At 40.0% G+C, this 27,404-nt stretch overlaps 1 protein-coding gene across 7 annotated transcripts in view; it reads left to right on the forward strand.

The window, feature by feature from the left end:
- pcdh19 (protocadherin 19) overlaps positions 1-27,404 on the forward strand; it is an 82,196-nt gene that overhangs the window by 45,408 nt on the left and 9,384 nt on the right. For 4 of the 7 annotated variants that reach the window (XM_028008599.1, XM_028008600.1, XM_028008594.1 and 1 more), the window contains exon 4: positions 3,269-3,441. In XM_028008599.1, coding sequence (XP_027864400.1) covers positions 3,269-3,441 — 173 coding nt within the window. Of the gene's footprint in view, positions 1-3,256; positions 3,442-27,404 lie in introns of all 7 variants that reach the window. The other 3 variants (XM_028008593.1, XM_028008597.1, XM_028008595.1) reach the window with 1 other exon arrangement.

Below are 27,404 nucleotides of genomic sequence, written 5' to 3' on the forward strand. Positions count from 1 at the left end.
CCCGACACGATTACAGTTCCTGCTTTTCTTCATCGTGTTCAGATTACAGACTTTTCCAGACTCAACTTTCCAGAGGATCTCGGTCCTTAACATTGATTTTTAAAATGTAAAGTAGTAATAGTAAATTCACCATGAATATTTGATAGATATTTCCACAGTGAGCAGGCTGTAAGTATTCAGAAAATCATAAGGAAAGAGAAAAGATAGGACACAAAGAAATAAGGATTTTTGGAAGAGAGAAATGAAGGAAATAAGGGTACATGAAAGGATACAAGGAGGATGCAAGTAAGTGAAGAAAGGAAGGAAGGAATCAAAGGGGACACAAGAAAAGAAAAGAAGGAAGGAAAAAAAAGGGTCGAAGCAAGGACAGAGAGAATAGAAACAAAAAGGATACAAGTAACGAAAGGAAGTAGAGCAAGGAAGGACAGAAGGAAAAAATTAGAAAAGGAATGAAGGATGGTAATTCAAGGAAGGAAGGAGAAAAGAGAGGATAACAAAGAAGAAAATAAGATACAGGAAACAAAGCCTTCTGTGTTTTGTATTGTGTAGGAAACCTGTTTAGGAGACATGTCTAGCAGACACTATGTTAAAAAAACTAAGATTTATTAGATTAAATCCACAAAGTACCAAATTCTTCCACATTCTAAGTTTTTCAGAGTCCAGACTTTTACAAAAACTAAAGCAGCACCTCAACACTATTTAAAAGTTTTCTCTGGAGGTGTTCAAGGCAACACTTTCATAAATAATATACACTTGAGGTCTCCTTGTGTGAAGAATCAAAGAATAAATGTTTTCTTTGTGCATTGTTGTTCAGCCCACTTGATGCGGGATACTTGATAGGGCTGCAGGAATTCAGCGTCACGGTTTTGAAGGGGGTCAGAGTGAAATTCCTTGTACCTCATGAGGGTTTCTAACTGTTTTTGCTGCAGCTCTTGGTTTTTACCTGCGGTAAAACAATCAAGCCTTTCTTTTGTTTGAGGCTGTGCCGCCCTTTTGAAAACCCATTAAGGTAATTCCCCTTCCTTACTTCCTCCCTTCCGCTTTTTAAAAAAAGAAAAAGATTCCTTGCATTAATATAAACAAAGAGCATTCAAGTGAGGGCCTCTGCAGGATACTACAAAGAGATCCCCTCAGGAACCAGGGAGCCTATGGTCTGGGACAGGTGCAATTACAGTGATAACATCAGAGCCGGCATTACCTCCGCTGCAGTCCTCTCTCCCAGCTTGGGCCGAGGAATGCAGCTCTACCTTCTACTGTCCTTCACTTCCTCCTGTTCCACCTTTTACTTTACCGTACCTTTTTGTTTACGCTGATTCGCCCCTCCTTACAAACCAGCTCTTCTTATTTTCTCTCCCATGCAAGAAACGTGTTCATTCCAGTTTAGTGTTGTTTGTAAAGTAGGATTTGTTCCAGTGGGAAGGAAATCAAACGAGGGGAAATCACGCTGTTACTGTGCAGCTGTTGATTGTGGCCCCCACACCCCACCATCTTTATTGACTGTGAGCCCCAAACAAGACAGATGCTCCGTTTGTATGCTTCCAGCGCCTTTCTTCATCCATCTCCCTTGCAGGATTTCCTGATTACTGCAGTATTTGTTTGATTGTAGTGAGTGAGTGCCTCCTGTTTGTTCGTTGAAATGTCCTTGAAGACGGCACATCCATCCACAATGTCCCCGTCTGAATCACCGCATACTTGCTTTGTGAGGTTCAGAAATGTGTGCTTAATCCATAAAAGCTCTCAAAAGATTTGCACTTCCTTCTTATCTTGTGGAAACTGCAAACAGAAGCCAGACATAGACTTTTCTTTTCAAAGGCGTATTGCTTAAAGGCGACTTATTCTAAAATAAATTACTGTTATTCAAGTTTGAATCCCTGGAAATGTTCCGTGTTTATGGACACAGCAATCAGAGATTTGTAGGCAAATGCTACCCTCCAGTTCCTATGATACTTTGAACTGATGATACATTTGAAAAGATTAATATTTTTCTTTAAATCTATTAAAAAGTTCCAAATATTTATTTCTAGCTTTCAGGAAAGAAATTGCGATTTTATTTTACTTTTTTATCAGGGGAAGAATTGGTGATTTATTGTAAAACACGGTTTTACACTTTTTTTTTTTTTTTACAAAAGACAATTGAATTTTAAATTGTCTTCAGTATTCCATGTCAGTGATTACTCCAGCTCAGATTTTCCCTTTGTCACTTTATAACTCCATTTCATATCTGTGCCTTAATATTTCATTCTTTCCTGCTTCCATGCACTTAGATATTAGTTTCATCCTCTTTGTGGTAACAACTTTATAGATAAATAGCAATGAATTACCTAAATCTTACAAATAACTTAATTCTTTATCATTTTAAAATGACAGTAGGTCTGAGTCAATTATAAAAAAAATACTTAAATTAAATGTTCTCTTTGAGGTCTTAAACTGATTGACACAAAGTATCATGCAGCAGGTAGATCAAAACTACAAAAACACAAAATGATGCACCAAAATAATCATCAACCCATTACTGATTAGTCCAATATCCTCAGCATTTTCTCTGTGTTTCCTAGTGAATAGAACAATTACCTTAAGTTAGAAATTTCCACAATTCTAAATCCTGTATTTTCTAAAGTAGAAATAGGTTGAAAGCTCAAAGAAAATGTTCATGTTATCTGTTTAAAGTTGTATTCTTTCTTGCTTTTTCAACACCTGAATGACCTGCAAACAAGGTTCACCATGTACAAAATACAATTTCCTTTTAAAGGCTACTTCCCTCTCTGTGCCTCCTCTGACTTCTTTCTTAAACGCCTCACTAATACTGAAAATATTACACTTTTTTCATGAGTTTTTACTCAGCAACAGCCTCAAAATCCAAGAGTGTTTCCAGCCCAGAATGTGTTAAAACTTTCTGTTTTCTGCTAAAATCAGCTCTGGGTCCATTTAATTTGATATTGATTGGACAAATCACCTCAAGGACCTGAAAAAGTCAGGTTTGACACAACCAAAACTCAAAAACATTGTGTCATCTTCCTGCACTAACAACTTCCATACCAAAGAGAGTTTAAATATGGTTCACTGATTATAAAAAGATTGGAGAGTGGAGTTTCCAAAAACAGGCCAGCCAGATTCTCTATATTCTGTTTGTGGGGCGGGGGAAGAAGATTAAAAGACAGGCAGCTAGTCAAAAACCATCAGGGACCAAGCGACAATGAACACTGTGTCAGAAAAGGTGATGTGACAGTTAATCAACATTTCCCTTTTCTCCCTCCTGGCCCCCATGTAGCACATCAACGTTCAAGGACCTGGAGGGCAACAGCCTGAAGGACAGCGGCCACGAGGAGAGCGACCAGACCGACAGCGAACATGACGTCCAGAGAGGACACTATGTTGACACGGCTGTCAATGACATGCTGAACATGACCGTCCCCCCCAATGTTTGCCAGCTGCCAGACCAAGGTAAGGACATATTTGCCTGTTGTTATGTGTGCAGGCTGCGTGCGTCAAGAGGTTTGGAGGATGTTGTTTCCACTTTCAAGATAGGCCCCAATATGGATTGGTGTGTTTGTGTGTGCTTGAGTCTGTTTTTACTCAACCAGGACATCTTTTAAGATCCATTATGTCCACTGCAGGTTTCAGATGTGCATAAATAACATCCCCCTTTTTTTCGTCTTTGATGTCCTGCTCTCAGCTAATGTGAGGGATCTCTGACAGATAAGGCCACCCTTTGATTCCAGCTTAGGCAACTTTATTGACTGATAGCAGCCAAGTCGGCTCTTGAAGCGAGGGCGACTTCAGACGTGTTTGAATGGCAGCAATTAGAGCAGAAGGTGGAAATCTACATATCTTCGCTTGTGTCCTTATCCATTATTCAGTGGGAACGTTTAGCAGGGAATTAATGTTGATGTTTCATTTCTGATCGGCTGTTTTAAAAAAGAAACATTTACTCCATCGGCAGGGGTCAGGTGACAAAGTTGTGTTCATTCAGACCGAGGAAGAGAGAGGGGGTCAGCGAGAGGAGAACAGCAGGATAAAGCTGTTTCAGGATGTTGCCGGGGGTATTTATGAGCTCAAAGGAAACGGCACACACAGGTGCTGCGGCTCGCCAACACGTGTGAAAATGGTCCAACAATTTGAGATGATCTGAAAATCAGCAGTTTAGCTCGTAATTAGTTTGAATGAAAAGCGTTTGTGGAGGAATCCCTTTGCTCATCCACATGTCACATTTGCTCCAGTTTCTTCAGCTTGTTTAAGGTTTCTTTTCCTGTCTAACATGAAAATAACTTTGGTTCATTTCACACCAACAATGCCCTAGAAAACACTGTTCATTCTCGTGCTTCTTTAGTTCACATAAGGCAGGAGGTTTTAATGAGCCAAAGATAGGCGGGAAGGAATCCTGCTTTAAAAATATGCATCATGTTCAAGAATGAACACGATGTGATTTATTTGAATTATTTAGCCATCTATTTTTACCAGTAGCCTGTTAAGTTTGAGGGTGTGGCTTGTAATGCAGTAAAAGACGTCTGCAGGCTCATCTTGGCGTATTTACCCAACCAGATGCTTCACTTGGAGCAGTTTTGCTGTTTATGTTGTTTGACTGGGGAACAATAACATCATGAAACCTTCATTTTATGTTCATCGAGAATTGAGCGATACAAGTGCATCTGTCTTTCTGGCCGGCAGCTCTCCTTGTTTTTATTGTTGATGTTTTTTGGGGGTTTTTTGGCTGAGAAATGCAGATGCAGGTGTGTGGGGTCAGAATGAATGGTGACCATTAGAACCGAATTGTCCCGGGTGTTCGCCCGGCAGCGTCGGCCTTTAATAGGCGCAGAAAAGTGAATTGACTGTCTAGTGGTTGCCAGCTGTAATTACTTCACAACCTGTGAAAAAAATCCTCATGCCTCCAAATAATGCACACTGACAGGTCTTCTGGTAGTGGGATCTCATTATTGGAGACAATTAGAAATGATGTACATGAAGAATATTACAAGGGGGAGAGCTCTCTGAGGCGGTGCGTTTTTCATTAACACCACCAATGATTGTATCTGTTTCAGCAAAATGGAAGCGTGTCTCCTGAATGTCTAATGCAGCACAACACTGCCGGTAAACAGAACAAGAGGCTATTTCACAGTGCTGTCCATTCTTTTGACCAGAGTAAAATAGATGATAACAGTGTATCTGTGTGGAATTACAATGTGTTTGCTTCTTATTGGCTTTTTCTTTTCTTCCTCTTTCGTCTCCACTCGCTGCAAAGTCACTTTTCCCCCCAGCATTTGTTTTTTAGTAAAAACGAGGTTCCTCCAAGCTGCGGAAAATTATGGAAAAATATGGAATTAGATTTATTTTCTCTGGCATAGATAAGGCTGGAGAAATTGATTCTTTAATTCCTGGACCCATTGTTCAAACGTTGTATCCATCTATCCGTTCATCCAAAAGCATCTCTTTTAATAAGTTTAACAATTATTTCATCCGTCCAGTCATCCTTTCAGCTGTCTGTCCATCCATTCATCCGTCTATCCGCCTGTTTGTTTGTCTTTCTATACAATTCAAAGCTGATTAGGGAGATTTTTTTGGTGATTCATCAAACTTTACAAAAGAAAAACATGCTCATACTATCTGTCCATCCAACTCTCTTTTATCAATCTTCTCACCATCTATCTATCTATCAGTCTGTCCATCCATTATCCAGTATTCGCCCACTGATGCATTCACCTATCACTCTGTTCAATCCTTCAGTCTCTTGTTTTTGCTGGATCTTAATGGATTGACTGGGAATTATGGAAATTTAAGCCAAGAAATGTCTAAAACTGCTTTACAAGAGATACAGAGGAACTGTAAAGACTGTCGGGAAGCTAATGACTGCCTCGGATCTTTTTTTCCTCATTGTTTTGGATGTCAGTCTGCTACAGTGGTCACACCAGAGGGGCTGTTCATAGTTGTTAAATGATTTGCCCAAAGATGACATGCAGAAATGTAATGACATGGTGGATGAAATTGTCCCCCGTTTCCATCTCAATGGTCTAATTACACAGTTAAAGGGCGGAGAAGGCTGACAGTGATGGGTACATGATGCACAGTTGAATCCGTCTCTCCCGGTTTATGCGAGTTTTACATGATCAGAATTTCTCCAGAGCTCCTCAGGAGAACGCCGTGGCTCTGTCGTTTCCCTGCTGCTTGTTTTACCCCTGCGTACGAACCGACTCGAGCATGAAGGCGGAAAAACAACCTTTGAGGTTTATGGAAGATGAGAGGTACAGTGGTTACACATTATGTGCTGATGCGGGCTTTACTTTGAGATCGTCTGTTTTAATTGACAAAAAAACGGACACTTTTCTGTTGTGTGAATAGGGGGAGATTTTTAGAAAACAAAGCGGCATCTCAGCTAAACGCCCCGCTGTTTAGACGTCTTCTGGGAGTAAATCTGCTGTGTGGTGTGCTGTGCCTCGCCTGCCAGCTAAAGCAGAAAGAAAAGTTGAGAGACTGCAGTTGCCAAAGGAATACAGCAGCACGCTAGCTAAGGATAGCAGCACCTACTTTTTGTGTGTCTGTGTTTGATTTTTATTGTTCTGTTCTCTTGTGTTGATAAGTGTAAAGAACAAAAGGAAGTTGTAAGAGGAAAAGGAGGAAGGGTTAAACTCTGGGGCTTTTCACCATGCAAATGTTTACCATTCCCAGTGCCATGCAAAGGCTTTGTTTGCCCAAGAGACAAGCCGCTACCTTTAGACAAAGACCCGGCCTTCCCTTCATTCTGTTAACTTTCATGTGGGAATCCGATCACAATGGATTTTTCCCTCCTCTCTGATCAAGAAGCAAGGGCGTCTCCAGGAAATGTCTTAAGAGGTGTCCAGAAGGGGGCCACTAATAATATTTGGGTGAGCACAACAAAACCAGAAGTCTAGAAGAGTTCAGGGATTTTAATAAAAAAGCATGAACTTAAAAACAGTAGCTATAGACCAGGAATTAGCCAGTTAGCATATACATACGCCACCTTAAAATTTGGTGTCCATGATTTTAAATTGCTGTATCGCTCCAAACCTTTGACCTATTTGTGATCATGCTACTATTTGACAAACATTCAGACACTTGTGTCATAAAGGAAAATAGAAAGCTGAATAATATAAATAAATAGATAAAGTAGAGTGAACTAAATTGTTGAATTTGTCACTTTAAAAGCCTCTTTGCTCTTCTGTGCCACTGGTTGGATTCTGTGTTTTAGAAAAAAAAAGAGCAACTGATTTGGGTGTTAGTGTCTCAAAACAATAACTTTAAAAAAATATTCTTCATGCTTTTCATGCACAACCACTTCCTTAATTTTGGGAGATTGGCCGATTTTTACATGTGAAGCCGATCTTATCCATCGATTTTTTTCTGTAAAGGTTTAAAAATCAGCTTTTGTCCTCTTTTGCTCTCCATTCAGAGAGAATTGACTGATTGACCGGCCCACCAGGTCATGTCTGCACGTTTACTGTTAACAATAGTCGCCCCACTGTTGCCAGTTCAGCCACTTTCTTGCTATATTGAGCAATATTTCAGCCAAAAAACATTGGTATAGGCCAAAATCGGAATCGGCAGGATAGGCTTCTTAACCATCGGTAATTGGCCAGAAAACTGCAATCGGTGCATCACTAATTTTATGTCTCAGATGCTGAAGAGGAAGTCTAAGCTTCTAGGCATAATATTTCTAAATCGGTACTTCTGATTGGCCTTATTGTTCCTCATGACAGGTCCTCCCCTGGAAGCATTGTCTGCCTAGAAGACATGTTGTGTTAGACAAAGACAGAGTCATCTGCAAATTTTTAAAGGTGTCCATCAACCCCACTTGGTGACCCCACTGGAGGACAGTCCAATAATGGTGTTGCGTCCCTGGTGGGTTGGATTTTTTTCTATCCATTATTTCTCCACGGGCTTACCAAGGTGACGTTCAGTGAAGTGCTTGTGGAGAGATTTTCGACTTATATCTGAGTGAATAACTCCTTGTTGAATCCCTGCCTGGAATCTAAAGAAGAGTGTGTGCTCTTTTCAACGAGCTGACCTTAAACATCCCTCACCCTGTGGATTAGATTTGGAAAGTATCTGAGGACCAAATTATTTTAAATCTCTTAAAATCTATAAACGGAAGGGTATCTTTAACACGTAATCTGCCAGTTGAATAAAAGGACGATGTCGGTGAAACTGTAAACTGAGGAGAAGAGCTATATATAATGAATTCTTCTTTATCTTTGCAGGCATGTCTGTGAAGTTAGGGGGGATTTTGTTGAAATAGGGGACTTGCTAGCTTTGGCTCTGTGGAACCATTAGTGTCAGGGGAACTGGCTCTGAGGGGGCTGGTGACAAAGGGAGCTTAATCTATTTTTTCCGACTTTCTTTGATTGTTGTAGCTCACATTGTAATTCCTCTCGGATGTGGATGAGCTATGGTTTTCAAGGATTAAGATTCATGGATTGTTAAATCGCTCAAGTTACCTCAGCATGAGTGGAAAAGACGGGGGCGCCGCGTCATTTGCAGCATTGCCATTTTCTGGTTTTAGAGGGTTTGCAGCCTGGGTTTTGGTATTGTTTCCAGGTCACTGTATAAGTGCTCATCAAGTAGATTCAGTCCTGCCTGGGCTGTTAGACTCAAAGGGGATGCAGGACTGCTCAATTAGCCAGAGCAGGGAACCAGGCGCCTTTATTTCTGACATATTCCTCGGCCTCCACCTCTGGAGAATATCTCTCATCTATCTGTTAGCTCCCTGTGGGTGTGTGCCTGAAGCTGAAGCCCAGGAATGGAAGCCCCCTTTGTGGGCTGCACATTTCTTCATATTCCCTTTTTCCATCAGTAGATCTGCAGGGTTTCACTGTTCCTAATTGATTTAAGCCCCTCCTCCCCCTATTTCCACCTTTTTTCTCTTCCTTCCTCTCTCGCTCCCTCTCTTTCTCTCTCTTCTTTCTTCAGACTGCAAACACCTTCAACCCACATCTCCCAAACTTTGTGCCAGTCAAGCACTTCCCTTTCCCCCTGTTGAATTAGAGGAAGAGTAAAGGCACCTCACATGTTTCTGCCACGAACTTGCCCTAAATTCGGCACGGGAACATTTCTAGTTTGCAGTTCTCTGATCTACTAACGAAAAATGCTGACAGGTGTCAGAATCAGGAAGGCAACAGGAACAGGGCTGTGCTGACAACACTACAGGAGGCGGAGAGAGTCTGTGTGCGAGGGAGACAGAGATTGAGAGATGAGCTGAGAGTCTACTAAGCAGTCTTAGTGAAGGAAAATAAAAAGGGAAGAAGAAACAAAATCCCTGACAGGCAGGAGGGATTTTTTTCTCCATTCCTCTTGCTATGAGGTAAATGGGAATTTGCCAGAGGATGTGATTGATTCCCAAACAACATTTGTTTGAATTAGGCATCAAAACTGCTGTACAAGACACATGTTGCATTGTGATACTTTATGATTAGATTAACAAGTAAACTCCACTCTGAGACCATCCATTTTGATTTGGATTTGCCTAATTTAATGTGGGAACCGGTGGAGGTAAAATGGCTGACAGTGACAAAGAGCTGGGTGCAACATTAAGGTAGATAGAGTGCAAACACGCTCCATGCTTGCTAGCAGGTGTAGTGGAGTCTGTAATGAACAACCCGACATGCAGATTTTTGCCTCCGAGTTGTGGAGACGTGAGGATAAAAAAGAGAAGGAAATAAAATGTCATTCCAAGCCGTGTCCATCTGGGCTTATCTTTTTTATTGTGCTTATCAGTGAATGAAATTCTGTTACACTGTGAGGTGCCTGGCTGTGTCATATTGAAATTACACCTAATATAATAAAACAGAGCAGACTGATATTGATTTTGCACCTTGTAAAAAACGACTCATGTGACTGGAGGGGAAGATGTGATTTTTCTGCTCTTTTTCCTTCTCACTGTGCGATTTGGAAAAAAAACGCAGCTTTCATTTTTCCTTTAAGTTTTTTTTTTTTTTTAAATTGCTCACAACATCCAGGTTAGTTTTTGTCATATTTTCAAAAGCATACTGACGATTTTTCCAAGAATCGTTAGAAAAAGTATTCTCCTTTTTTTCATGACGTTATTGGAGACAAGTGAAAACAAATGTGGCATATTTTGGCTGCCTGACGGCTTTTTGCAAACATTGCCTGTAGCTGCTCTTCTTTAAAGCTACCTCCCGGACTTTTCTGTAACTCACTTCACATGCAGTTCATCAACTATAAAACAACATACAATGATCAGTTTTTTTATTCATCTTCCTAGTTTGCTGTTTCTTTTTAAAAAATCAATATACCTCAGAAACTAATTTCTATCCTCACATGGTTGTGGTGACATCATCTGAGGCATAAGCTGAGTTGTTTTGAGGTCTCTCCAATTGATTTCTCCTCATTTTTTACATATTTTAAATCAAATTACTCATTCAAAAGTGCTTTTTGTTTTCTGCTTGGCTGCAGCAAAAAGTTTGAGTTGTGTTTTATGAGCCTTGCGTGAGTTTTAGGATAATCAGACATAGAGCGGTTTGCAAGAAGATGTTTGCAATTGCAGGTTAATTCTATCCTTCGCCAGTTCGTGCCAATACTTCTCCCTCAATACTGCCATTTTTGTTTCATAAAGAAACCTTTCAGTACTTCTGGATTTAATAGAAATATTCTTTATTTTCCCAAAGAGGGGACAGTTAGGAAATTAAACTATAGAGTGTGTTTGTTGGTTTTGTAATCAAGTTTTTCCATTAATTAGAGATAAATTCTCATTAAATGTTCCAATCTCACATGTAATTTCCATCCGTCCATCCATTTTCTGTTCACCCTTGTCCCTAATGGGGTCGGGAGGGTTGCCGGTGCCTATCTCCAGCTATGTTCCGGGCGAGAGGCGGGGTACACCCTGGACAGGTCGCCAGTCTGTCGCAGCACATGTAATTTAATTCATTTAAATATTATTGTATTTTGGAGCAAACTCTTATGAATTAGGATAGCTGAATTTTATGAATTGAGAGAGATAATGTGCCCTGATCATACGAAAATAACTCTAATTCAGTTTACTGGAGCCCCTTTGCAACATTTTTCTGCAGTTGACTATAATTAGATTAAAAGATTAAAAGAAAGGACTTCTAAGTCCTTGGTTGTCAAAACAGTTAAAAAACATTCTCTGGTAGGTATGAGTTGCGACATGTAGGACATTAAACACCCCATCTTACAGTAGAAAGCAACATTTCATAATCCTGTCTTTATTTTATTTAACTTTTATGTTACCGTTTTAGTCCCACTGAGATCAGAGATCTATTTTACAAGGGAGACCCGGCAAAGACAGCAGCAGCATAATTACAGTAAAAACCAACTACGCGCTCAGAAAACACTCGATCATATATATAATCTGCAATAATATCAACATATTTTTAAACTTCTTTAATTTAAAAAGGGTTTGAAGTTATTTTCATTTCCGTCATTTTATGAGCTGGTTAAAAATGGTGAAAATACTAATCCAGAATTTATGTCGAAATCAGTGTAAAGTCGCCGCGTTGGTGTTTACCACCTAATGCAAGTTGATCACCTTCATTCTGGGATCTTTTATGGCATCAACAACCTAAATGCGTACAGAAATGATCTTTTTTTTTTTTTATCTCTTTGAATTTTGTGAAATCCTGTAGTGGAAAACCAGACATTATTAACCAGCTCTGTTTTTATTGTCTGTATACATTTGCTACCACCAGGTAGCATCTGTAACTGGGCTCAGACAGAAGCCGCACACAAAAGGTCTTCATTTCCAGTCGAGACAGAAAACATATAGTAACGTTATAATACCATAATGACTTCGGCTGAACCCTCATGCTGTCAAAGCTCTTCTGAATGTACTCAGTGTATTTAATCAGCTCAAGAGGGGACTGCTTATCTCTTTGCACTTGTCATGGATAGCGTATTGAACATATCAGAGAGAGAAATGGGAATAGTTCATTATTTTCTAGAGCTCACAATGAGCCTGATGTATTCGTTGCAGGCCCTCCACTGACAGCTCATTTTTTAGACAATCCTGGCATTCAGTTCACAACGAGACGGTGCAAAAAACAAAAAAGAGAGAGAGGGAGAGGGAGAGTGAGAGACAGAGACTTGGAGAGAGGGAGGAAACACAGAGGCAGACAGAAAATAGGTCTCCGGATCTCCATTGCTTATTCATGACGCTGTGGCATGCTAGGTGTGTTAATAATCTCCGCAGAAACCAAGAGAATCGCGGTTGTTTGTTGAACACCTTGCCAAGCTGGGTACCAATCAGCAGCAGATGGGAAAACAGGGGGATCAGGATGATCCCAGACAGAGGGAAGGAGATTAAGAGCAGGTAATGCACAGAAGTTGATGGGGGCCGAGTGTGTATTAAAGAGAGAAGGGGAGAGTACCTGAATTTTAAATCCATCTGAGAGTGTGCGTACACAACATACTGAGGAGCCTCTGTGTGCATGCAGGTGTGCGTCTATAAAGGTTAATCAGAAATGGAGTGGAAAAGAGAGAGGCACAGGGAGAAAGATGAATAAAGAAATGCTGTGGGTAGGAAGGGAGGAGAAGAGTGAAATTCAAGAAGCGGCACTACAGCGTTGTCTCCAGTTTGCTTGCCTTTTGTGGCCCTGATTGATTCTGTTCTCATCTGAGGAACTAAGGCAGCAGCCATTTTTCTAACCGCACTGCATTGTGTGTTTAATTCTTTGAGGTCGCAGCGTGGACACAAGCCGCTTCCCACTGTAATTCAAAGCAAGGAGCAACCATGACTGTGGGGTAAAACAAAGCAGTGAGGACTGCAGTAACATTAGTACTGAAATCACAAACGCCTCGTGGGTTTGGGTTGTGTCACTTTCAAATGTACCTTGTTACATTAAAGCAATGCCTACAGAGAAAGACACCTGTTGGTGTGCATTTGCATTTTCCAAACAGGGAACATGCCCTGCGCAATTCTAGCACACATTATTTATATCGTCCAGAGGCCATGCAACCTTTTGTGTATTTACTATTGAATTCAGCGTATCCTTCTGCACAAGCTGAAGCAATAAAGGTCTCCCTTTCAAAGCTTTCTGCCAGCAGGGATTTAAAACACACATTTTGTAACATGTCAGAAATTCATCCACACTTTTTTATAAATATATTTCTTTCACATAAAAAAAATTCTGTTCCAGGTTATTTCTCAACAAACTGCCAGAAAGATGAGCAGCCAACAATGCTAATGCTAGCAAACAGCTATTTCATAGTTTTCTTCTGGGTCCAGACTGCATTTAATTATCTGTGATAAAATCTGAAATAACCTACTGTACACTCAACTGAATAAGTCCTAAAAAACTCTTCTGTCCGGTTAAGTTGTTTATCTAGCAGCATTGCTAAAACAATGCTAGTGGCTAACCGTTAGCGACACGTTAGAGCTTCACAAGCTGAACTAATAAGAGTTTATTTAACAGACTGGCTTTAATCAAGTCTTTCTCAAAATTTGAAATACATAGACTGAATCAACATATTCAATGAATATGTTGATTTATTGAATATGTTGATTCAGAACATGCTAAACTAATATCTTACAGTTTTGTGTGAGTTTCAACAACAATCATCTCGAGTTAAAATCTAAAATACTTCAGAACCAAGACTGGATGATTTTATGCTGAAGAGTTTTTTTTTAAAACACAGTTTGAGATGAAGAAAACTTTTATTTGGATTTGTGATTAAACAAAAAGGGAGCATTTATTATTTTTGTTCTTGTTGTGTTTGTTGTTAGGACCAACTTTAGAATAACAGCCATTAAAACCACAGTACATAGACTATTGAAACATGAACTGGAATATCTAACAACATTCTTTAACAGTTTGAAATGTTTAGTTCATGAAACCAGATTAGCAGGAATCTTTTCGTTTTTCAGATCTATCTTTTTTCTTGTGGAAGAACAGTGTTGCGTTTTGATGTATCTCAGAAATGGGATGTGTTGCCACATTGCGTTCACTTTCCCCCACTATAAAAATATCAGACACTATTTGCAAGAAAATTGTAAATTCTTCAGAAAACATATATAGAAACATTTTGTTGCTATATACATGTATATAGCAACAAAATATATTCCTAATCTATAATCATACATCTATCTTAAGGTAAATTCAATTTGCTTGAAGGTTCTTTCAATTACTGCTTCCATGCTGTTGCATCTGTGCCACCAGACCAAAATGGGCATTCTGCCATTGACAGGCGATCGTAATCTGAACCCAATTTACCCCCCAGAGCGGCTATCTTATCATCATGTGCTGTAAATTTAATACAACCGTGCGTTAACAAAGGATCCTCTCAAAACTGCCATTCTTCATTTACAAACACACCGCAGGTTCATGTAGGCTGCTGCACAAATGCCTGTCATAACAGCAAAAAATACATGTTTCTTCAAAGGAAGTGTTGTAAGTTCTTTTTCACTGTGGTTTGTTGAAATTTCACATTTCTCGAGGCATCTATAGAGACGCTCTCCCAAGGACAATGATAACATCAGTCGCACCAAGTGGATGTTGTTTCAGCAAATGCCACTTATAGTTAGGTGAATAAGTCCTCTTGTCTCCATGGTAATTTAGCATTGACAAAGAAGCAAGAAAAGTGATGTACTGGAGAAAAAAGGTAATTAGTTTAGACACATACAGGTTAAAAACATGCTTAATTTTAAAGCAGCTCTATATGTAAATGGCAGTGACTATGCCAAGAGTTGTAAAACGTCAGGTCCAAAAGTCATCATTTGACTTCAATTTAAAATCAAAGGTCTAAAACTACCACTGATGAGAAAATACTATCCATCTGTTCATTCACTTTCCATGTGGGACGTTGATGCTTATCTGGACAGACCAGTGAATCAAAGATCTGAGCAGATTCCTTAGATTAAAACTTTCTTAAATTATTTAAAGTGAAGTTACATTGTAACAACTAGAGTAAATGTCACACGTTCCCCCAGTCACAAAGGTATTTAGTATAATATTTTTAATTGTCTATGTTCAATAAGCTGCCCAGGCTTAAGGCCATGAGATACTGTATATGGTTACATTTTTTTCAAATTTCAGTTTGTTTTCTATTTGTTTTCAGAGTTAAATATTTTAAAAAAATAAGATTCTTTCACCAAAAATTTATCAATTTATATGGTAGGAGTCTAATATTTTGATAAATAATCCAATTTATTGGGATTAATTCAACATTTTTCTGAAGCTATTAATAAAAAGAGGAGCATAGATCTTTCATACAGAAGGAAAGTAAAGACGATATTTCCAAATATTTCTTTGTTGTTTTATTTGTAAGATCTGATATTTTCTGCCCCGCTAAAATGTTTGGACAACACTTTATTTAAAACACACGCAGGGCCATCATTTATTTATAACACATACACAGAAAGGTTACGTCTTGCATATAGTAGTATTTGGATCGGGCTCATTTCAGTTTGCTTCCTCTTTGTTTTGATATGACTCGTTGGTCATTTGGATCCTACCGTGTTCTTTGCGGTTCCAGGATAATTGTGTTCAAGCGAAACCTTCAGGAAGATATTCTGATCATAAATGAAGCGCTGCTATTTAAAGCAGCATGCTGCACAGTGTTCGGATCTCTCCCACTTGGCTCGATGGGCCTCAGGTGTTATTGGTTGAGCTGCCATTCAGCTGACTGGAAAAATTACAGCACAACAGGGGAGAATGTATCACCGCCTGATAACCTATTGTTTTTTTTATGTCACCAATGCAATCGGTGTACATAATTTTTTTATTGACCTATTAAAACCACTTCCAGGTCCCAATCCTCCATTATCACTCTGAGCCAATAACATTCTCTTACCAAAGTTACTCCATCCTTGTTGATGAAATGGTAGGACTGTAGACTAATACAATGTGGAGTAAACAACTTGATGAGGACATCCTATACCCATAGACTTCCTCCAAGGAACCTCTGTGTGCGGCTTGAAGTGGGCAAGATAGTTGCAGAGTGACTGCCAAGGCAAGGCTTGTATTACAGGGATCCCAGGATATCAGACACCAGGCGGCCTGAGCTCCCTCCAGGCAGGACAGAGTCTGGCAGCTGGCCCACAGCCCAGATAGCTATAATCAGCTCCATTACCTGTAGCACTGACGCCTATTTAGGAGCCGTCATAGTGGAACTACGGCTGCACAGAGGGGATTAAGGACGCAGCAAAATTTGGGGAAAAGTACAAATAGTATGCAGTTACACCAGTCAATGCTACACCTGCAGGAGCGCATTCATAGCTGCACACAAACATGCAGTGAATGGGGAGAAATTTTCTGGGCATTATGCGTCTTGGCACAGGGCATTTGTTTTGTCGTCTCCTGCTCTATTCCTATGAAAGGAAAGATTAAAAATACTCTGTTTAAATGGCGTGGGGGGAAGAATCAGCTGTCTTTTGACAAGTACATTGTAGCCTGCAGTTCTCTGTGCAGAATACAAAGAGACATTTATCACTGCAGCTGTGGTAAGGAAGGAAGAAAGAGAGAGGGGGGGCCTCCAGTGCTGCGGCATATAGTGTATCTGTCTTTTTTAACCCTTATTACTTCCTTTCTCTGGGAAAAATATTTTACCTCCCTCCTCTTATAGCCATTTGGGATTTCCTTTGCTTGTTTTTTTCTTCTTTCATTTCCACCATCTACCCTAATTCCTTTGTCTTCTCCATTTTCCTTTTTTCTATTGTAGCGCTCATCACCTTGCATCTGCTGACAACATTATTACTCAAATGGATTATGAAGCAGAAATATGTAAAGTTATGTCGTCCTCCTCAGTTGTGGCAACAAAAGGTTACTACCTCAGGCATAGAGATGTAATATTTCCATATTTTCCTCTCCTCATGTATATTCAGAGGGAGTGATTTATCCCATAACGTTTTACAGCCGTTTAAATTCAACGTCTCTTCCTTAGACATACTGTAAATCTAAAGCATGGCAGAATGTGCTTGTTGGATTTGTACTCTGCAGAAGTTAAACAGAGGTTAAAGAGAAGTCATCCAAACCACCTCTATCATTACTATCTTTCATTCACCAATTAGTGTCAGTGTTCCCCGCTCTGTCCCCCACATGACCTTGCAGAGATGAGCTCAGTGTGCCGTAATTCTGCATTTTGAGTCGGCCTCAGGAGTGGGAGGCACCTTATGGCTGCCAGTGACCCACATTATAAACTATTGATGAGCGACGGAGGGTGCAGTAACAGAGAGAAAAGACCTTCTGGGGTATGTCAGGATCCAGATCCTCCCCGCCCCCCTGTGCCCTTTTCCGTCTCCCTCCTCAGCAGTTTACCCTAAAACCTTGTCTGCATTTTGTCTCTCAACAGACCTTCATTGTAAAAACCTTCTGGGTTTTTTTCTGTCATCACTCACCTCTTAAAGTAACTCACTAATGCAGACTAAACGTGGACCAGTTGCTTTTATCAGGATATATGGAGGTTTAAAGAGGCTTCACTGTTACCATAAATGTTTTCTGGCATGTTGCTCCCCCGGTTCAAAGTAGTTTTAATGAGATGCAAGCAAACGAACCAGCTAATTAGGCAACTCAAACATAACTTTCTGAACTTATAAGTGTGTTTTTTCTTAGCATCATTTTGGTGCATGAGGACAAATCAGTTTCCCAACTTTATTGACTTCCTTCAGTGTATCACAGGAGTCTCCAAATCCAGTCAGGCGCTTTCTGTTTTTAGGCACAACCTTACTCTAACATGCCTGAATCAAATGAATAACTCATATCCTTTACCAAACTCCATACATCTAGAAGAAGTAATTTAACCTTTTGAATCAGGTGTGTTGGAGCATCCATGCATCTAAACGTTGTAGGAGAGTAACTCTTAGAGACTGTAGTTAGAGTAACCCTCACTACAGTTGTTCAGTTTTATTCAACTATTAAAATCCTAATTTTCTAGTAAAACTTCTTAAAATATTAACTTAATAATGGATAAGGCCTGGTTCCTTTGGATGAATCAAAATTCCTATTTACGCAATTGGCTACATTGAGAAAAGAAAATGGAGCGCCAACATAAAAAACAAAACAAAAAAATAGCTAATTTATTACATGTAATTTAATTAAATTAGCCAAACGTACTTCATTTACATTTGTGTTAATATGACAACTTAATATATTTACTTTGATAAACTTAATTTGATTACTTTTAACAAATATATATATATATATATATATATATATATATATATATATATATATTTAAAGTGGGATCACCTGTTTTCTTTTTGTATCTGAGTAGACAGTTAATAAATAACTAGTTAGTATCACTTTGGTAACCTTTCAGTGTTACTACAATCTATAATTACAGAGAAAAGGCTCCCAGAAACTGAAGTTGTATTTCGTTTAATTCAGTACTGCCCCTCCCCCTGCTGTTGCTGCACACTGGAAGAAAGAAAGCTGCCACACTTTTCCTTCAGTTGCTTATAAATATCTCTGGCTGTAAAAAAAAAAAAAAGAAAGAAGACAATTGTGTCATGGAAACCAACTATATTAAGATAATGTTTTACGTTTGACAAACTACAAGCAGCAGGTTTATTACGCAGCCAAATGCAGAGTGGCTATTTGAGGAAATAGCCTGACTAATAATCAGCTAACATCATGTTAGATTTGTGTTAGTCCGACAGAAGTGTAATAATAAGTGCAATAAAGGTAAGTAGAAATGTTAGAGAAGAAAGAATAGCAATTAGATCAGGTTACACGTTTTTGTTTTCAATTTTCCCATAAGCACCAATACCTTTAAGTACCCTGGTAGTTTAACTCAACATTATCATACCATGGGAATCTCACACTGGCCCACGTCTAATGCAGATTAAACAAACACTAATTGCTGCTGAGCTCAGCTGTGTCTTCTTGGTGAATGAAGATCAAGACTGTAATGTGCACAGCCTGAACGCCACAAGTCGGCCTGAATTACCGTGCCGCGGACACGCTGTAATCTGCCTGTTTTGGCTCGGTTCATTTCAGAGAAAGGTCAAGAGCAGAACAGGATCTAGGGGGGTGTTTCTCTACGTTGTTGCATAGCTGCTGGTGGTTGATAATCAAATTAGAGAAAATTCATTGCCATTAAATAGAGACGTCCTCAAAGGCTTCTGTTTTTCTGTGGTGCTGCTAATATGATGTTTCCTTTAGGCTACCACATATCTTTCTGGGCATTAACCCAATTATTATATCAAGTTAGTGTAATATGCAAAAACAGTTTAGCATTAAACATGTAAATACAGCACTAGCTGTAGCAGCAATTTCTATATTTTGAAACTCCAGAGTGCCTTCAGGTTTGATTGAATGAGCGACAGAATCCATCATTATGAGCCTGATGCAACTTTCAAAATAGGAGTCCCCTCCCTTTTTTTTAAAGGGAGGATGAAAGGTAACGAGAGAGGCAGGTTGTTAAGTTTAATGGCAGACAGGAAAACCTCAGAATGGCTCTTTTTAATGATGTGCCTCTTCTCATGCAGCTCTCGTTAAAAGACGAGGCCAGAACTCTCGGCGAGGACAGGGAGGGGACTGTGTCCGTGCAGACTCCGCACATCCCCCCCATCATCTCCAAGATCTGCAGCAGGACTCTCACAATCCTCTCCTGAGTTCCCTCTGTATTCAGCTCCTATTAGCATCAGAATATACTGTAAATAAACCAGGCAATCAGGGCTGTGACTCCTTACATCCACAGCACGTGCAGACTCCCCTTCCTGTGCCTCTGCCTCAGCCTCCCCTGCTGCTCTCTACATAACTTTAACTTGCTGGGATTTGCAACTGAATGTCAAGCGTGGTGTTTGGCTTTAGTGTGGGGCAGGTTGTTCCGCGGCTGTCTCCCGAGAAAAGGAACTGGAGGATCGAGAAGAGCAAGGGAATTGGATCTTTGACACCTGTCACTTCCACTCTGCTGCACCTTGCTCCCTCGCCACACATAAGGACTTTTCATGTCACAGCTCAGCATGTTATCATGAGTGGGCACAGGGCCTGAGAAATCCAATTACTACCTCTGTGTCAGACCCCAGCCACCATCCTTATGTATGCTGTAGTCATGTTCCTCAAATCAGAAAAGATGTGCCTATTAGTTCCTTCTTCTTTTCTTCAGAACACTCTCCCACCTGCGTTTTAATCTGTGTGTCTTACCGAACCGGCTGCAGCGTTTTCTCCTGACAAGCGTCTATATATTGTGGTGGCGGCTGGTGGGTGGCTAATGCTGCGGACATAGGTTCTGACTGCGTTATATTAAGTGGCATCATGGTGCCGACTTTGCTGTGGTGGATAATGGAGAAACCTGGGAGAGAATCAGCAAGCCTCCAAAGATGCCAAACAGATCATCCTTCATGACAGGGAAGCAGGATGTGTGCTGGAGAAAGAGTTAGACCCAGTAGGTGTAAATCTAATGTATCTAGACGCAATGGGGGTGTCTCGCTGTGGCTCTTTATTTCTTTTATATGCCTCTTATCCCTAAGTGACGCTGTCTGTGTTGTTCAGTGGGAAACAATGGGGCTGTTTGTTCAAGCCATGATCGTTTCCCAAGGTGGCCCACTTCCTCTGTGCAGAACTTGTACCTGCCTATCCCACGCCGTACCCTCATCACCACCGTGTTACAGTGTCCTACTTCCAAGGATCGCTTTATAACGAGACCAGTGGCATTTTTTGAAAATGGAAAGACGAGGGAAAAGAGAACATGAGAGAAAGTAGACATCATTCTTTTGCTGCTTTGATGAGATAAAAAGGAATATAAAACACACAGTCCTGGCGAACGCAAAGTGAATGCGACTCAATGAGAAGCCACATTATATTACTTATGTAAGGTCCCTTTTTTGAAGCAAAACATTGGCTCACAGCTGGAGAGGAAATCCTTAGATATTACCTTATCAGTGCTGTCATGCCTAGTCAGACATAGTAACAAGTTCTGAAGAAATGAAGTTATTTTAGAAAGCTACATGAACGTTTAAAGTAAAAAAAAACTGATATTGGTCACTTTGTCCTTTCACCATTTCAGACAGTTTTAGTTTTAGTTTCTTTGTATCGAGGTTTTTGAGGAACAGAAAGATCCTGATTGCTACAGGATGCTACATTCAACAATTTATAGCCACTGTGGGATGTCTTTGTCTTACTTTAACAATTTAATAATAATTTTTATCTGACTCAAGTGAATGTTGTCTACCAGCTCGAGACTGTCTCGAGTTAGATCAGGATGTCCTGTTTCCCAAGAACTGGACCAAACACACGTTGAGAAGTTTGTACCTAAATCAGGGGAAATCATGTGTGGTACGAAAAAAAAGGGAAAATTTTTTTCATAATTAATGAAAAACTACAAAGCGTATATAATAGTTGATTTTGGCAAGGCATGGGTACAAATGGGCGGATGCATAAATTGACCTTAATGCAATGATTTCTTGTGTCATGATAGTTTAAAACTCACAGAATGTGTTTGTTACAAGAACAGAAACTTTTATATATTGAACTGCAGTTGACCATATGCCACCAAAACTCCTTAAAGTCTCTTAAATAGCCCAATAGTTTAGCGCAGATGCTTAAACTGGCGTCATTATTGGCTAACGTTTAGCCAGTTGTGTTATATTTGTCTGCTTGTGGTTTTGTTACACATTTCATACTGCAAATTAGGCATTGCTTAAGGATATTTAAGTCCCACTAGAAGTGAGAAACGTGATCTGAGTTTTGTCCACATCGGTTTCTCTGAAACCTTAAGGAAACTTCAGTGGCGTTAGCGGCTAATGATTAGCCAGCCACAATATTCTCACAGTGCCAATGATGTTCAAATATTGTCTGTCTGTTTCATTTTTTCCTATCATTGACCTAAGATGCTTTCAGGTTAACAATTGAGAATTGGTTGTAGCTTCTTTAGTGTTTATAATCAAGTGTCTGTCTTTGTAGGCTCTCAACACAAGAAGAATAAGTTCCTTCCATCCATTTTTTTCCATCTTCAACCCGCCTCATCTATTCATTTTTCCATCGCCACTCGTATATCTTTCGTCTTCCCCCCTCAGCCCCATTCATGGATGTAATTTAAATGTCTGTTTCTGCCCCCTTGCTTCTCCCAGACTCAAGGGTTTAGGAGAAAATTAGCTCGCCAGCTCGGTCAAGTTTAAACACAGAAATACTGCATTTGTTCCAGTGTATTTAAAGTTGTCCTCTGTCGATGCTTTGCAGAAGGAACGAGCCAGGCAGACAGAAGCAGGCGGTCTGGCTGGCTTGCTTAGCGGAGTGGGCAGGTCTGCCATAGAGTTGCTAACAGGACACAGGCCTGCATTTTAGGAGCATACTGTAAACACTCTGTTTTGCACTACTGTTCTTTGAAAATTGAAGGTTATGAAGGTCAAGATCGAAAAACTCAATGTGTCTCCAAAAATAATCTCTAATTTTCACAAAAAATATATTTTCTAGAACCATATGTTAGCATTTAGTTTAAAGGCAATTTGTCTGGAAATTTGCTACAACCAATTATGCCACGCTAGAGCAAACACCTCATATCAAACAAACTTCTAGTATGATCTAATTTTTTTTCTCGGATATTTTTAATAGATTCCGCCCTGCAAGATATCTCTCCACCAAATCCTATTTTAAATGGAAACAGATCAAATTATGCGAACAAGGTGAGCTGGAGTTTCGGTTTAATTTGAACTATAATTGCATTCTTCCTCTTCCTCCATCTTTCACAAGTTAAAATAATTGTCTCTTTAAAACACTCCAGCCGAAAAGATGAATTTTATCCAATAAAATTCATCACTGAATTACACCGGTGAATAGTTTTTTTTCCCACAGTACTTATATAGACTAACAATATAATTCGGTTTACAAGCTTAAACCTGCTGAGCTGATTTCTTTTTTCAGTAAAATCACCTATATAAAAGGAAAAGTAGATCAAAGCAACTCCAACAATTTACAGTTAATTACCTTTTCTCTCATTATCATTACATATTTGAAAGAGATATACTGTACAGTCATCTTAAGTTTGCTACAGTTTAAAGACTTTTTATTGGGATGCCTGAGATGTTTTTTCAGACTGTATGGACACAGAAAGCTGAAAGAAGAGTTTTCTGTTGGTTACAAGAAAAACAAATTCAGCTGAAATATGGACAAATGTATGACTAAGACTACAAGCTGGTTCCCAGAGCAACCAGCTAATATCAACTTGTCAAAATAGCACATAGGTTAAGTACTCTGAACCTTAAGCACTTTAAAAACTATTAAGGAGATTAGTGGGTGTTTATTCTATGCTTTTGCTAATGTCTAACAATTTTATATTATTTTAGCAGTAGGAATAATTGTTGCTTTTCGGTTTTCCGTGCTCAAGGCTATTAAACCATGAGAATTTCATACTTTGCCTAACATATGGTTTTCCACTTTGCTTAAAAATAAAAAAGTGTGTGGTTTGCATTTGTTTTCATTCCCCTTTTACTCTGATATTTTAAATAAAGTCCTGAACCAGCAATTGCCTTACGTGGTAATAACAGATTTTCCACAAAGACACTTGAAAGACTTATTTATCCACATTTTGTCATTTTGTAAAAAATAAAATAACCAGAAAGTTTGTTCTGGTAGTCTATTTAGATTATTTAAACATACGATGATGTCCTAAAGCTTCCTGAAATAAGAAGATATGAGGAAAGCGTAGTGTTGACATTCACAACTAGAGAAACAAACACCAACATCTCGATACCTGGATGGCCCAGTGCTGCTGTTGGACCGTCACGATCCAGTATTTCTGTGCCCAGTAATGGATTCATGCTGGAAGTGTGTCACTTTCTCCACGAAATCTCTGCATGTTGTTGAATTGGCAGCACGGTCGAACAGTTGGGCTCTTTTCAGGTTGAGATGAAACCAGCCATCCCCACAGGCTTTCTGGTGTTCGGTGGCCACAGACGGGCATTGTGTTGGTGCCGAAGCCTGTGTTGAGAAAACCTCTCTGCTTCCTCTTTAACACAGTTTAGCCTTGTGCATCCATGCTTATCTGTTTACGCCTTCCTGCCTGGGTTAAATCCAGTTCAGAGTGCCTGTTGAGAGAGTTAAATAGTCACTGGCTCATGTAATGTAGGGAAAAAGGGCATGAATTATAATATTGGCTGGTCTGCACAACAACGGATCACATCAAAGCAAACCTTTCTCCTCCAAGAGTTTTGTAAGCCATGATATGAGTCAAGGGTGCCTCTTTCTCAGGCTTAGAAAGTATGACTGGGGCACTGTGACCCTTAGGAGCCACTAATCATTAGAGAAGGGCATAATAGGGTGAGAGAATCCTCTCAGCAAAATACTATTTGTTGCCAGGCCACCGAAACCAGCCCACCCACGTATGTCATCATGACAACCCGCTCGCATTGTTTCCACTACATCAAGCAGTCCATTGGCCAGTGGTCCTGCTCCTGAACAGAGCAGTGCTCTGCGATGACATAGTGATTTATAAACAGCGGAGCGATTGCTTTTCTTTCTTTCTTCCCGCTGCTGTTACACAGCTGTTAAGCAGATGCTGTTTGTACCAATTTAGAAGCTAGTGCATTGTTTGTCAACACCAGTTTGGAAATTCATTCTTTACACCAGGAGGCTGTTACACAATGCCCTGGCTCTGCTGTATGGATGAGCAGCAGGGGAAGGGAGGAGCGTGCATTGGAAGAAAATATTTTCATAATTTGGCTTGAACTGTTCCTGCCCTGTAATTCTTATTGATGTACTAGAAGAAGAAGAAAAAAAATTTCTTTGCAAGGTCCTGGATTTTCTGAGAATTTGTTCTTGACTCTTTGACTGTTGCCGAGGTCCAGGAATAGAAATAAAAGACTGACCTTACCAGCAGAACATGCATAACTGGAGATTCACCGATTAGAGATTTGGTGTCTAAATTTTTATTTTTTACTTTTTAGTGAAATTGAAAATGTACCCTTTTTCACAAAATGTTTAATATAAAATAAAACAACAAAAACAAGATCAAGTGACAGAACGATGTCTCTGTAAATCACTGTACACGTAAATCAGGGGTCTCAAACTCCAGGCCTCAAGGGCCGCAGTCCTGCAGTTTTTAGATGTGCCACAGGTACAAAACACTGGAATGAAATAACTTAATTACCTCCTCCTTGTGTAGATCAGTTTTCCAGAGCCTTAATTACCTAATTATTCTGTTCAGGTGTTTTGCAGCAGAGGCACATCTAAAAGTTGCAGGACTGCGGCCCTCGAGGACTGGAGTTTGAGACCCCTGATGTAAATGTACTTCAACATATTTGTCCAGTTAACAGCAGAGCTTGGACTCTACATTTAAAGCTACTAGTACACAAAAAAAGTGTTAAAAAATTTAAAGGGACTTGGTTAACAACAAATGTCTTCACAGAAATGCAGCTTCCCTTCTAGTTTTTGTGCTTCCTCTAATTTCATTTTTAAACTCCTTTCTTCAACTAATTCTTCTTCACTGCATTTAACCACTTCTAAACTGAAGAGTGCTGCTTGTTCCAACTTGTGATGCTTAGTGATGATACATCCACTTATGGTCATCTAGCATACGGTTAGCTGATCACTGTGTGATTTATCTGCACATCTTGACCTGACATGATTCTATTGCGTTAATTTTTAACTCACTCATGTTGAAGAAAGCTGAGTCGTCTCTCAGTATCAACTTCCACATCAAAGAGTCTCATCAGCACCACTTGTTGGCTCTTAGGCATTGTTGATCCCATAGTTACCAATCAAATTTGGGCTGATCTGTTTCAGGGTGTGATGAGCATAAAATCGTCCCATTCCGGTCACCAGCTGATACATCGGTGCCTGTCTGACGCAACACGATCGCTTCCTGTGTCTGATATTCTCAGCATTTACTATTTGATTTTTAAAAGATTTAAGTAATTCTGGTCAGATAGGAAAAAAGTAGGGAGAGTGATTTTCTTTTTATGTGAGGGGTTCATTTAATTACCTCAATATACGTGATCTGGCAGCACTGGTTAGATGGGAGAGTAGGACAGAAGGAGGAGAGGCATAAAAGATGGCCTTGTGCAGGGAGCGGTGAGAGATGAATCTGGGGGATTTTCAGGGGGCTAGCTTGATGTGGCTGAGCCAGATGCTGTAGGGAGAAGGAAAGGACTCGACGCTGTGCAGAGAATGATGGCTTACGTGGCGCAGTAAGGGTGCCCCTCTACTGTTTGTAAAAACAAGACCATCACACTCCATCTTGCTGCTCCCGAAGGAGCCAAGCCTCCAGGCTGATTTATGGCCTGCAGACTGAATTGGCTGGCTGAGATGACAGCAGAGCTTGGACTCTCCCTCGTGAGTAGTGTGGGAGGCTGCTTGGCCGAGCTTCAGCCTCAGCTGGCCGTAGAACTGTCCTCAGACAGGACAGGCTGGATGCTGAGCTCCATTCGCAGCATAAAGATCAGAAGGGACCCAGCCTGTTACGTCTCGAGCGCAGCCACAGAGAGAGTTGCCCTCTGAGCTGCTGCTGCCGCCGCTGCTGCTGTATTATCAGATTTTTCTCCTCCACTCTGAGACTTTCATCAGCATCTGCATCGCAGGCTCCATCAAGACACTGTAGCAACAATTTAGATTTAATCAATCTTTGCCATGTGACTGCTAGGATGGAAAATTAATATGGAGAGCAATTAGAAAACAGTCATCTCGGTGTCAAAGACGCTCACGAATACGGTGATGAGAGCAGAAAAGCAGGGAAAGTCTCTGCGGAAAATAGAAACTTCTAAACAGGATCCTCAGAGGTTTCACTTTGCTTATCCTATGGTGTAGTTCTTTTGCATTTAAAATATACCACATGCTACTGTGATGAAAAAAAGGCCAGAGAGCAATGACATAGTCGCTGTTTGCTCTTTTAGTCAGCAGAGCTTAATAACTGTCTTTCTTGACTATACAGGCTCTGTGTGATGGCTTTGTCACAGCATTTTAATGGGGTTCACTATCAAAGACAATGTGCAAACAGGAAATCAAAGAGAATGTGTAAAGTCTGTGTAGGCCACAGGAATCGTGTATCTGCTTTAAAGTGCTCTAAATTATTTCCTTTTGTAACATCTGCATCACAAGGAGAAACATACTAGAATGTCTGGCTGTCTGTGCAAGGATATCTGTTTTCATGACTAACAGAATTGGGACATTTGTTGCTTCAGCATAAATGTCAGCATAAAGAGAAAACGCAAAAAAGTAGTGAAGGACAAAAGTTGCTGATATTCTTTGTCAAATAATTTATCATACCAGATAGCTGCTCCACATTCTTTTTGGAGTTCATCTGCTTTAAAGCTGAACTGACTGAATTGTGTCATGCTGCACATACTTGTGGGCTTGTGGTTCATCTAAAATTAAGATTTTGCCACTCGAATCTGACTCCAGGAGAATTCAGTCCTGCCTCCCGTCCTCCATTACTCTTAATTTTCATGACTACATACTGAGGTGTAACAATGCATCCAGCTCCTGACATGATACGTAAGATTGAGCTCACAAGACAAGAAAGAACTTATAAACCACTTTTTTTTGTTTTTTATA

The sequence above is a fragment of the Xiphophorus couchianus genome, chromosome 23 (assembly GCF_001444195.1).
Source record: "Xiphophorus couchianus chromosome 23, X_couchianus-1.0, whole genome shotgun sequence".
NCBI lineage: Eukaryota > Metazoa > Chordata > Actinopteri > Cyprinodontiformes > Poeciliidae > Xiphophorus > Xiphophorus couchianus.